Here is a 13,810-nt window from a genome sequence, read left to right as displayed (position 1 = left end):
CATGGATTTACTGGTACGATTTCTCAGAAAACTATGCCGACATTCCTTACCGCTAAATTGTTTTAATAAGATAAATACCACTACTGAATACTATACATCTTATTTTCACATTTCGGAATTACACAAATGTTGATTTTTTTTCTTTTGTAATTGATTAATAAGACAACTAAGTGCTTTCATTGCATTTACAACCTACGAAGAAACAAATTCCAAATAAGAAATTGAATGTCGGTTCCTACATCATAGACATAAAACAATTTGTTCCATCGATAGGAAGTGACCATCCTATCTCAATAGGGATAAAATTTCATATAACGACTTATTGAAGTGTATCATCATTCTTGGTAATCCTCAGTCAAGAGTTAATATGTGACCCTGGCTTCCTCTTCTAACCCACCAGGGACTTGTTGTTTTACATATTGTTATGGCCCAGCAAAACCTATATGTAGTTGGCATCGTCCTGCATCTGCTACAGCCTCTCGACTTTCGTTACCAGTAGTATTGTTTACTGGAGTTTAATGAAAATATATATTTATATTGTATTAAAGATGATAAAAAATGCAGTGTCAATCAGGGTAATCCAGAGAAATGTTTGGATAATTGTATTTCCGTATATTAAATAAAAAGGAATTAATACACTCGGTATAGGGTTGACCAAGATATATATGGCGAGTGTCGTCAATGAAGCAGAAGACGCCTACTCTTCTGGAACACCAAGTCTTTACCTCCTTCAGTCCCCGTGCAAATATCCCCTTCGTTTATATTTTGCCCTCGTTTTATTGATAATCAGTTTGAATAACAATTGAACCTGTTGATGCTCCTGTTATTCTTGCGGTGAATAGACAAGACCGAGATTTAATATGGTTATTTACTGATACATAATCAAATAACCATTATTTTGCTGTGTAACAAGTATGTACTGTTTGTCTTGTTTTCACGGCATTTAACGTCAGCCAGAGTCATATGAGTTAAGAGAGGCAATGTGAGTTGAAAATAATTTAGCAAAGAAAGAGCAAGACAAGCTAGAGAGGAACAGAAGGAACAATATCAAGATTTCAAGTGTTTCCATGGAGGCAACAGGTCTATTAAAGTATCTTCCATGTCCCCTCAGTAGAATGGACGTGAGAAACCAACAATTTTGCAGGGTAACAAGCTGACAAGAAAGAAAATATTTAGTAGTTATTGCTTGTATACCTACTTATATGAGGAAATAGCACACGTACATAGCATGTATTGTACAACGGAGTGGATACATCCGAAAACAGGGCCTTGTCAAACTAAAAGTAGTTTCCGTCGTAAGCAAATGACGTGGTCGATATTTGTGTTCACAGACCGGGAATGACTAAGGACTGACATATCATCTTTTTTATTATTGTTTGATATTTTATCAAAATGACTATCATGCTCACTCAACACATTTGAACGTGATATAAGACTCCTGTCGCCCAAATGACTGTAATCATGCATTTTAAATAATTTCTATAACCCCCTTTCTTTATATGTGATCAACAATTCTGAAACATTACATGACACGTGTTCATGATATAGAATATTGGTTTATTGCAATGAATGCCTTTCCACTTTAATATTTTAACATTATAAAGAATAAGATGTAGAGTATATTAGTTTATATTAGTTAACAATGAAGCCTAATTGGGAGAGAAGTTTTAACAAGAGACAAAGTCAATTCCAAAAATGGCGGTCGCCATGTCGCTATGTTAATTAATGACATTTTCAGTAGGAAGCAGTGCACTAGATGGTAGTTAATCACCAGTTAAGACAAACAATACACCAAAGTTCAATGAGAAACTCGGCAGCAAACACATCCGTTACTGGCATTGATTTCATCCGTTTTTCATATAAATTATTCATTCTGGAGTTAAGTCGCAAGCTGGAAGTCAGGTATGTTCTATATACTTCTTAGTATCAGCAAAGACACATAAGTGAACCAAAGAGTTTCATGAAATATTTATCATTACTGTTTTTCGTAAGCTATCTATCCTGGATGGTCAGGTATAAAAATGACAAATACAATTTTGTAACGATACTTTAATATACCTTTAGTTCAAACGATTTGATATCTTTTATTTCTAGTTTCTCTATAAAACTTTTCCTATATTTTGTTTTACTTCTTAAGGTAACAAATTTCTATATTCAATGATTTTTTTTAATATTCCATTGTTTGTCAATTAGTTTTATATTGTTATTTTTCCTCTGTATGTAAATAGCTCATTTCGGTGCCTTTTAATGATGGACGTTTTTTATTGTACACCTGTGTTGAATTATTGTCAGTTTTTTTTATGTAAATATTAAAAGGATTTGTATAGTAAAATGTTAGTAAACAATATCTATCAATAAGAAAATGCCGACTAATAACAGAGGTCGCGGTGGCCAAGAATCAGACGTCTAAGTATATGACTTTCCCTCCACCTCTACGTCGCTGGATATAGGTGTCCGGTGGTGTTTCTACTGATTTGGGACACCCAATGAATATAGAATTCTTCAATTATTACAAAAAAAACACTGTCAAATATTCTCTAAGATATATGTTTATCTTATGTGTGTTTATGCTTTTTTCTAGCTATTTATTTGTGACATTTCATTAATGAAATAACGTCACATTCTCTATACATTGACCAGGTGGCAAAATCTTCCAACAGACTAGCAGCATACCTATGGGAACTAACTTGGCTGATTTGTTTTTGTTGTCATACGAGGCTGAATTTATTGAAGAGCTTATCAAAGACGTTTAATTCCACTTTCATATATTTTGTTAGTTATTGATGACGTCTTGTCTTTAAATAACAAGAACTTTATTAACCACGTCCATCGTTTATATCAACCAGAATTGAAATCAAAGACACGACAGACTCTTCTACATCAGCTTCCTATCGATCTTTTCCTACAACGATACCAACACTGACAGCTTTCCACTGAGCTGTATGATAACAGTAATGGTTTCAATTTTCCTATGGTTAATTTTCCATTTCTGAATAGTAATAATCCTGCATCTCCATTCTATTGTATATACATGTCAAAGCAGATCCGTTATTCAGGAGCCTGTTCCAATGATCACGATTTTCATGCAAGAAGTCGTCAACTGACGAACAAACTCATAATACAGGGTTTCAAAAGATGTAGGTTGATGAAAACTATGGGAAAGTCTTATGGTCGCCATAGTGATCTCATTAAGAATTATTCTTCTTTGTGTGATATGAAGCTGGATTTGTTTGATGGTCATTAGTTTGCCTGCTGGTTCCATTGTTGTATACATTGTTCTTATTTGGGAACATGACATCGCTTACTTGGATTGATCAAGGTTTACATGGCGGGTACCGTTGATGAAGCAGAAGACACTCTTCCGGAAAACATGGACTTTTTCTCCTCATACTTTTACATTAGTCTTCGTGTAAATCTTTTATTCGTATTGTGCACTAGTTTTGTGGAATTTGACTTTGGATTATGATTATGTTAACATGTTGGTTTTCTTACATTAATATCGTCCAGTTTGGATTTTCCTCAATCGCCTCCCAGTTCTCAGCAATTTACGCCTTTAGCAACACTGACGCTTCCTTCAAGGGCGAAACGGTTTAATTCATTCATTATTTTCATTATCTGGCAATACTAAAACTTCTTCTTAATTTGTATTGAAAATTGTTATTCACTTTGTGTGCCTTGTACAGTTTTAGAAGAAATCTTCATGAGAAGGGATCCAATCAACCATTAAACATAGCTGTTATGAATATTTCTTGTACAGTTCTGTGAAAACAAACCCTTTATCAAATACAGTATATTTTCCAAAACTAAACATCGGAACTTACAAATCCAAATTATAACAGTCACATATAATTATTGTTCTCTCTCGGGATACAATCCTAATAATGTTTTGTGTGGAACATGGACAACGATCTCCGATAAACAACAATTTTATTCAGGATTATATGGACGCCTGAAGGATACAACGTGATTCATAAAGAACAAGCGTTTCACTGATTAGAGTTTGGGTAGTACTAAATACCAGGACATAATACTAATCTAGTACTATACAAAACAATTAATAGGATTCTAAATTGGTCAAACATGTAGAAGATAGAGCACGGGGTGTCCATAATTTCAGATCCCCTTCCTCCTCTTGAATTTGACCAATCGTAGCACTAGCTGACCACGATGATGGCGAAATCTAGCAAGAAAAGTATAAAATTCTTTAGTTCAGTACACACTAGAATATACCAAGGACTAGTTATTAATTCAGACTGCCAACACTCTGCAACAATATAGAGATCGATTTCCCTTCAAAAGCATCTCAAAATATTTCCTCATACAAGAGGGTTCTCAATTCGGTAGACAAAATCCTTTCTTTCTGAGTAGACCTGAATTTACTCAACATTAAAGCTGCCGTTAACGTTATTTTTAATGCCTATCCCAGCCTGACTTAATTCATGGTTAACTCACTCCTTAGTTAAATACATTCCAACTGTAAGTCTACATATGTTTAATTTTTTTTATATGTTTATATTCTGAACTGATTTCAAAATACATTCAAGCTCATCTTTTACCTTAGACATGACACATTTCTTGTAAGAAACATCTAGTGGTAATGATGTGATCAGAACTAGTTCAGGGCTAAGTTTTAGTAGATTTCTTGTCGAAATATATACTTTTAAACACTCATTGATATATATTTTAATATCATATGTTACTAGACAAAGCAAACAGACTTTAATACATGGGTACCGCACGTTGTGTATAAAATGGTACATCTTTTTTTCAGGTCGATACGCTGTGTGTGATACCAGATTGTCGACGATGAAGTTTTCCGTGCTGATAGTGTTCGTCATAACATGGTCAACAAGTCAAACACAGGATATTAGCTGTGTTCCTCAGGAAATTTCGTCTTACTCACTAAACTGGTGAGTCAGGTCCCGTGGATACAATTTACAATTATCATGGCTAAAATGTTGTCAGCTAAAAAAACCGTGTTGCATTTTTCCTTCTGTTATAAAAAAACCCATTCGATGCATTTATGTTTGTAGTTTTCTTTATGAGTATGAATGATTTCCATCAGGGGCAACCTGCTTATCGTGACAATCAATTGCAGACTGTTGATAAGTTACTATCTACAGAATTCTTGTACAATAAACTAGTGAAACCAAAACAACAATTACATCTTTCGCCTGTAACCTGTTTACATTGAGAATTGATTAAATCAATAGTGTATTTCAGTATTTCAGAGCATTGTCAATAACATTCTGCCTGTATGAAACTACCAGATCGTTTTGAAAACAAACTTTGAGGGTATTGCTTTTTAATGTTTCAAAAGTTCAATTTAATATATAAAAAGGTAATAATACGATAAAAAAAACCTGTTAGTGAGTGCTTCAGTTATACTGCGTACATACAGGGATATAGTTACGTGTCATGATATCATGGTTCTTAGCATCTACTTGTTAACACGAGAAAACACTAGCACGCCCACACATTCTAAGGAGAGGGGTGGCGACTGGGATACTACCATTGGAAAAAATCGACGATTTGATTTGTCAACTCAAGTCAATAAAACATAACCACCATGACTCATTGAACATTTCTGGTCAACTAGCGAATACTTCACTATTTACGGCGGGTTTTCTTCAAAACCTCCAAATAATTGTTCAATATGTAATCCGAAGAATTTTTTCTGAATGAATCTTTTTCCCTTTTTTTTTTTTTTTTTTTTTTAATTTTCGATTAGCAAGTTGGAATAAAAGAGATGGAAAGATAAAGGTCGGAAGTTGATTTGGGAAATGGATTAATATTTGTTTAAGTGCGTGAACAAGGACACAAATTCATAGACAAAGGCCACTCAGACCAAATCGATTTCATTAACAAACGAAATGAGCAGATATTGCTTGTATTGTCATCATGAACAACACGTTTTTTATTAATAACTAGGTAAGAAAAAATAAACGACTGAATATTCAGTGAGTAATTTCTTTAGAAGTATTTAAATACAAGGTATTTCGAATATGCAAATTACATGAACTGTAGTGCGTTTTTGTGAATTGTTTATTGAATTCTTTCTCCTTTACCAGTCGATACTGTTAAGGATGTTTATATGTTATAATTCTAACCCCTTTACTTTCATTTTCTGTGTAAGACATCATCAGTGTTGTTATGTTTCTATGTTGTAAGAGATTCAGCGCAAAATGTCAAACTATTTCTTCTGCTTTAGCTCATCCATAAATTCGGTGTACCTTAGCTGTGCCTGCAATGTCTACAAGACGTCCATTTTGGAAATCATGGTAAGATCTGTCAAAATATTCATCATAATACAATATCTTTTCGTATCTGAAAACAAATATTATTTTGTAATTAGTCGAAATGAATTTCAGCATGTTGCTCAGCAGAAACTTTCTTATTCAAAATGAATGATATATCAAAACTCCAAGCAGTAATATTGATAGATTAGTATAATTCACATGAACTACACATTGATATGTGTACCTAGTTATCCAACACTGGTATCAATGCATTTGGATTGTACTGACAATACCTTTCTTCTGTCAGGGCACTCTCTCGTGTCTCCTGCCAACTGTCTCTGCAACCTCCGAGATTCAATCACAGGTGAATCAGTTACTTGATATGGTCACCGAGGATCCAACCGCCGTTATAAAGTCAGTTATCGAGAATCAAATAATTCCTCTAGCAGGATTGAACACACTTGCTTCCCCTGCAGCTCTGGTGGACCCAAGCAAAGGATCATCACTCGAAACGGTTTCGATGATATTGAACATCACTGAGAGAATTGGAGAAGACGTCTTCAATAAAATGTGCACGTAAGTAATGCATACAATTGATAAAAAGGGAACCGAAAAGGTTTGTGTTTTATAGAACAAGGGAACCGGAAAGGTTTGTGTTTTATAGAACAATGGAACCGGAAAGGTTTGTGTTTTATAGAACAAGGGAACCGGAAAGGTTTGTGTTTTATAGAACAAGTATAAGGATAGAGTCAATGCATTGGAAGTTTAGTGATGATAATGTATTGTAGTGTGTTATAAGTGAATTATATGACACAGGTGTAGATGAGTTTGATATCATATAATAGGTATAACATAGGTATGGTGCGATAATTGTTTCAATTATCATCACTAGTGTGCAACAGTCCCTGAGTAAATTTGCTTCATCTACAACAAACCAGTTTTGATAACATAAATAAGTAACATTTTAGTATAAAAACACCTATTTCTTTTATAAATAATGCATTTGTTAGATCATTAACAAACCCATGTGTTTGTGCCTTCCACGCATGATATAACAAAATGACTGGATCTGCCTTTCACGTATGTATCCGCTAGCACTATGTTTGTTGTCCATCTCGGTATAACATGCTGACAGTATGGTCGGCGTAGTTTCAAATATCGTAAATGGAAGGATCACTGTACCCATGTGGAAGCGCTGTTTTTGTGACGATAATGAGTTACGGTTCTCACATTCGATCTTGAAAAACAACAAATTTGAAAGATCGATGAATAATTCATAAAAGTGTAATATGAAGCTCAAATTTCACCTTTTAAAAAAAAATGTGTTTCTTCGTGTCTCTTGTAGTAATGTCGATCAACTGTCACAATGTGTGAATTCAAATTTCATGAGTTCAGTCACACCTGACGATCTGACCTTGAAAGCCATTTTTAACCTTGACCAAGTGGGAACTTTTCTTACCAGCATGTGTGCAATGAAAAGCGGTAAGTTAATTGAAATTGAGAACATATCTAAAAAGGCACTGTTTTGCTGTGACAGATAAACTGTATGTTGTGACCAGTTGATAAACTGTATGTTGTGACCAGTTGATAAACTGTATGGTGTGACCAGTAGATAAACAGTATGTTGTGACCAGTAGATAAACTGTATGGTGAGACCAGTAGATAAACTGTATGTTGTGACCAGTAGATAAACTGTATGGTGAGACCAGTAGATAAACAGTATGGTGAGACCAGTAGATAAACTGTATGGTGAGACCAGTAGATAAACTGTATGTTGTGACCAGTAGATAAACTGTATGTTGTGACCAGTTGATAAACTGTATGGTGTGACCAGTAGATAAACAGTATGTTGTGACCAGTAGATAAACAGTATGGTGTGACCAGTAGAGAAACTGTATGGTGAGACCAGTAGATAAACAGTATGGTGAAACCAGTAGATAAACTGTACGTTGAGACCAGTAGATAAACTGTATTGTGTAGCAAGTAGATAAACTGTATGGTGAGACCAGTAGATAAACTGTATTGTGTAGCAAGTAGATAAACTGTATGGTGAGACCAGTAGATAAACTGTATTGTGTGACCAGCAGATAAACAGTATGTTGTGACCAGTAGAGAAACTGTATTGTGTGACCAGCAGATAAACAGTATGGTGTGACCAGTAGATAAACTGTATTGTGAGACCAGTAGATAAACAGTATGGTGAGACCAGTAGATAAACAGTATTGTGTAGCAAGTAGATAAACAGTATGTTGAGACCAGTAGATAAACAGTATGGTGAGACCAGTAGATAAACAGTATGGTGAGACCAGTAGATAAACAGTATGGTGAGACCAGTAGATAAACTGTATTGTGTAGCAAGTAGATAAACTGTATGTTGAGACCAGTAGATAAACAGTATGGTGAGACCAGAAGATAAACAGTATGGTGAGACCAGTAGATAAACAGTATGATGAGACCAGTAGATAAACAGTATGGTGAGACCAGTGGATAAACAGTATGGTGAGACCAGTAGATAAACAGTATGGTGAGACCAGTAGATAAACTTTATGGTGAGACCAGTATATAAACTGTATTGTGTAGCAAGTAGATAAACAGTATGTTGAGACCAGTAGATAAACTGTATTGTGTAGCAAGTAGATAAACAGTATGTTGAGACCAGTAGATAAACAGTATGGTGAGACCAGTAGATAAACAGTATGGTGAGACCAGTAGATAAACAGTATGGTGAGACCAGTAGATAAACAGTATGGTGAGACCAGTAGATAAACAGTATGGTGAGACCAGTGGATAAACAGTATTGTGAGACCAGTAGATAAACAGTATGGTGAGACCAGTAGATAAACAGTATGGTGAGACCAGTAGATAAACTGTATGGTGAGACCAGTATATAAACTGTATTGTGAGACCAGTAGATAAACAGTATGGTGAGACCAGTAGATAAACTGTATGGTGAGACCAGTAGTTAAACTGTATTGTGTGACCAGTAGATAAACTGTATGGTGTGACCAGTAGATAAACTGTATGGTGTGACCAGTAGATAAACAGTATGGTGAGACCAGTGGATAAACAGTATGGTGAGACCAGTAGATAAACAGTATGGTGAGACCAGTAGATAAACTGTATGGTGTGACCAGTAGATAAACTGTATGGTGTGACCAGTAGATAAACTGTATGGTGTGACCAGTAGATAAACAGTATGGTGAGACCAGTGGATAAACAGTATGGTGTGACCAGTTGTTAAACCTTCAATGTTTTGATTGAAAGGTGTTTGGTTCATCGCTATTATCGGTGTCTGAAATAGCGTTGGTGAAAATGTTTTCCATAAAATAATTTATCGTGAAAATATTGTCCTTTTAAATCTTCTGAAAAAAAACACGACCGAGATAATTATGCGATGTACTTAAAACCCAACACATTGCGAGAGAGATACTAATCACCGGCGTCTCCTAGAAAGCATGTGTCGACTTTTTTTTGATGATTGATTTTTTAGTGATTTTGAATTAAATGAAATGTATTTTCAATGTTTCAGACTTGTATGGCCAGACTTCTTGTCTATCCAATATTATACTACCCCTTGGTATATGTGCCTATCTGCCCAACATATGGAATCAGAGTCCCCCAGAGTTCCCATTGTTAAGTGGGAAAGCCATTTCGGACGTTCAATTCAGCTACTATTGTCCGTAAGTATTTAATATTTTACACCCTTCGTATTAAAATAATTTGATTCATTGAAACATTATCTTTTGTTTTTTACATTTACACATAGAGGAAAATCAATTGTCTACGCGAATTAAAGAAAGTAATTAATTCATTGGAATAGTGCAATATCGTCCGAAATACAACTCTCAGCTTGTCCTTTTGATTCAAAACCAGTACGATTATTACCTTAGAGCAGCAACAACCTGTATCGCAAACATTTCCGGTTTAAATGTTTACCATTTCCCAAGACCTTTCCAAATATACGATTTGATAAAAACATCTAATATATCGTAGGGCAGTCAGCAACAGTAAAATACATTTTTCAAGTTTTGTATTCATTTTGAAAATTGAAAATGCTACAAACGTATGCAGAGATAATTTTAGGTTTTTTACAGACGAAATTTACTGAAACGTTTTGTGTTCTGTTGTTTGAAAGTCAAATCATTGAGTTTAAAGCTGGAATAAAGATTAATGGATCAATACATACTACACTATAAGTCTTTTGCTACATCTCTTTATCAGTGTTGCGGGAGACTTTCTCCAATGTGCTGCCATCCAGATGGACACTTGCAGTTCAAACCTTGGGACAATAATCAAGACCTTGACTAGCAACCTGCTAACAACATCGTGTAGTAACCTCGCATTGGAGGGGACTCAGTACCCAACAGCATCCCCGTTTTTATTCTGTGGAATTCCACATGTATCTAAGGCTTTCCCAATAATATCGACGATTGAAGGCATCACAAGTACTCCTACAACCTCCCAAATACAGGCGATAGCTGAACGTGTCATCTCCCTCGGATGCGAGTGAGTTATAAGTGGGAAACAAATAAATAAGGGAAATATTGATTGCATCAAGAAATATCAAAGTATTCGCAATACTATATATGAAGTCATTGGACACCAGATAGCAATACTGTTTAAAACATTAAAACATAACTTAAATTAATGCAGTGTGATATCGGTCTAAACAGTCTGGAATAACGTGCTAAAATGTTGGTGTGCTTAATAGCCGATTAAGGACAGACTTGAACTATTTTGATTTCCAAAATAGTAAATATATTTTTTCAAGTTTTATAAATCACTTTCTTCATGTTATTCATTACTAATAGTAGCCATGTCTGGAATTCTGCTCACAACCCTTCGGGTTTCTGCAAGAGACATTTTGAAGTATTTATGAGAGAAATTTCTCAGTATTTACCTCAAGGAAGTTTTTGAACCACAATTTGTTTTATATATAATATATATATACAAAAGCTTTTGATATGGTCTTGCTGAACGAAAAACTATAGAATTCATGCTTTATTCTCAATATCCATTCACAGCATTCTTCCTGACTACTTCACGTGTGTTGTCGAGGAACTTCCGTCATCCAAGAGTAGATATGACCTCTTCATTCAGGAATTAATTGACGTCAAACAATTGACTTATGGACGAGCCATTGCTAACCTAATGTGCCAGAAAGATAGAATCACCGGTACGGAGGAATTTGTCTCTTTCCATGGTTTGATTTAACTGGCTGTAAAATTTTAGTCCATCAGCACAATTAAGGTCACTTAGAGCCAACATTTTGTGAGTATGTCTACAGTAGTCACGCAGACAGATGAACAAATATTCAGAAGAGGGGGAATTTTGGAAAAATGTATGCTTTCATCCAAGCACACAATGTCAGTCACCAGCTACACAATTCAATACCAATTTTTTCCTGTTGTCTCGGAGGTGTTAATTACTTGTACGTTAATTTCTTGCTGTGGAATATCAGTCAGTAGTAAGTTAAAATACATGATCCCATGGTGATCTACAGACAGTTTATCTAAGTTGGGTTTCCAATTAAACTCACCCCCCCCCCCCCCCCCCCAAAAAAAAAAAAAGAAAGAAAAATCAATCCAAAATGCGGTCATGGGAAAAAATTGGGGGTTTATTTTATGAAAGTTCAAGACACAAAATTGAAGAGCCCATTTCAATTAAAGTTTATAATTAGATATAACATAATGAAATAACTAAATTAATGTATCCGTGAACGATGACTCAAACCCTAAAATAAAAATAGTTCTCTTAACATATGTATAACTCGCTCGATAACATTATATCACCTAATTGCTCCATATTGGAATAAAAGACGAGCTTATCATCAAACCTCTCTCAGGAGGATCGGTCAACATTTTGCTTGCTATGGATTCTAACTTCCACCTTCCTGTGATCAATGCCTCTACATTTATCAAAATGAGAGAAATGATATTATAGAAGTTGTTAAATTCTGAAAATGCACTCTGATAACCCTGTTTGTGATGCCACCAGATGGCGTCCAAAGTTCTGTGACGTCAAGAACTTCCCAGGTATAGACTGTGAAATCATTGTGGTAGAATCCATCTGTCAATCAATTTTAAGGTCGATAAATAGGCATGAAAATAGTCTTATGATATTGTTTTTTGTTATATCATTAAACAAGATTTTACAAATGTTAATAGCTGGTAATTTTGGCATCTTTAATTCCAGCGATTTCAAACATGCTTCCTTGTATAATGACCAAAGCGAACGAAATCGAGGCTTGTTTTACCGCGAATCGCACTGCGGTATTTGACAGTTTCAACATCACCAACCTTGTCCATGATGCCAACAATGACCGACAACAATTTTGTGGGTAAGATATCTGTAGCTACCATCGATAAACAGTCATCAAATGTTGTACGACCATCGTCCATATTGTTAAATGTAAATGACGTCATAATCTGAAAATCGACTGTTTATTTTTATCGTTAAAAGACATGAATACTTGTGGAGAGCATGCACCGTTTTTAACACTATGGACGGGCAATTAAAGATACTAAAGTATTATTGTTATAGGAGACAAACTCGAGCTAGTCGACTTTTATAAATATTTGCTGTCGTTAAATGGCCTACTATTCTAATAAGTCTTTCACAATATTTCAGGCCCATCAAGGACATCGCCATGTGTTTCATTGACAACGCGTTAGTACCGTGTGACTCCAATGTTGGCGATTTCGCCAGGGAAACCTACCATTGGTTGATGCAGACGGAGTGTTATGGCGCCAGAAACGGTTCCTACCAGCAAGTCATTGATCTACAAAGCAGTGGCAGTCCAGTCGCCTTTAACAATGCCAGGATCTCCTGGATAGGTGTTCTGCTTCTTAGTATCATATTGTATTTATCTTAACATGTTAACTTTAAAGTGTTAGACTGTTCAGTCTAGGACTTGTGTGGTTCGACATATTATTGTCATGATCGGTGGATATAAAAAGATACAAATCTAACACAGTAATATCCACATTAATCTAAACAAGCCGACAACTGTAAGGTTTTCATAAAACACTCATCATTTCACGAATCAACCTATGGATAATGACTTTGAAAAAAAAATTATAGAACTTGTAGTTGATATTTAGTACCACCATAATAGTGTGACCATTATGAAATCTTTACTCTACCAAACACGGATTGTCGTACTCGTCATAAAATACCAGAACTGTCATGAACCTCATGATGCGATGCTTGCAACGTAAACTACCTCATACTGAAAGTAATAATATATCAGTCATGTACCCCGTGGTTAAGGGACTTCATAGACATCACGATGGAATAATATAAATATTATATCACTTACCATCCATAAGTACCCTTCCTCGCCATATAATGTTCATTAATTAGCTTACTATACTTACTATCATTAATTTCTATTTTCGTCACAGTTACGTCATTCATAAAGATCGAAATATATTTATCATGACTAATTTCTTCACTATTAACTTTATCTAGGAATTAGAAGTTTCTTTTTTTCAATATCAATAACTTTACAAACAATGAATTATCGTAACAGAGCAAATACACAGAGCAAGCAAACAGTACAAGCAGAG

General features: G+C 35.0%; 1 protein-coding gene across 1 annotated transcript; it reads left to right on the top strand.

Moving 5' to 3' along the window:
* The first annotated feature begins 4,806 nt into the window (after positions 1-4,806).
* Positions 4,807-13,113, top strand: LOC132557192 (uncharacterized). The gene is made up of 9 exons (XM_060221689.1): positions 4,807-4,910; positions 6,212-6,281; positions 6,547-6,815; positions 7,585-7,721; positions 9,769-9,919; positions 10,461-10,745; positions 11,264-11,415; positions 12,435-12,579; positions 12,870-13,113. Exons 1-9 carry the CDS (start codon positions 4,807-4,809, stop codon positions 13,111-13,113), a joined length of 1,557 nt encoding a protein of 518 aa, XP_060077672.1.
* The last annotated feature ends 697 nt before the right edge of the window (positions 13,114-13,810 follow it).

This window comes from Ylistrum balloti, unplaced genomic scaffold, assembly GCF_031769215.1.
Source record: "Ylistrum balloti isolate Yb309-2 unplaced genomic scaffold, AGI_CSIRO_Ybal_v1 Utg370640, whole genome shotgun sequence".
Taxonomy (NCBI): domain Eukaryota; kingdom Metazoa; phylum Mollusca; class Bivalvia; order Pectinida; family Pectinidae; genus Ylistrum; species Ylistrum balloti.
Note: the sequence above shows the minus strand (reverse complement) of the source record. Positions and strands in the feature narration are given on the sequence as shown.

Bases quoted from the DNA above. Each gene is read 5' to 3' on its own strand.
- LOC132557192 (XM_060221689.1), top strand. From the start codon at position 4,807: ATGAAGTTTTCCGTGCTGATAGTGTTCGTCATAACATGGTCAACAAGT. The intron at 9,920-10,460 runs GTAAGTATTTAA...TCTCTTTATCAG, and splicing joins CAATTCAGCTACTATTGTCC to TGTTGCGGGAGACTTTCTCC. The intron at 12,580-12,869 runs GTAAGATATCTG...ACAATATTTCAG, and splicing joins GACCGACAACAATTTTGTGG to GCCCATCAAGGACATCGCCA.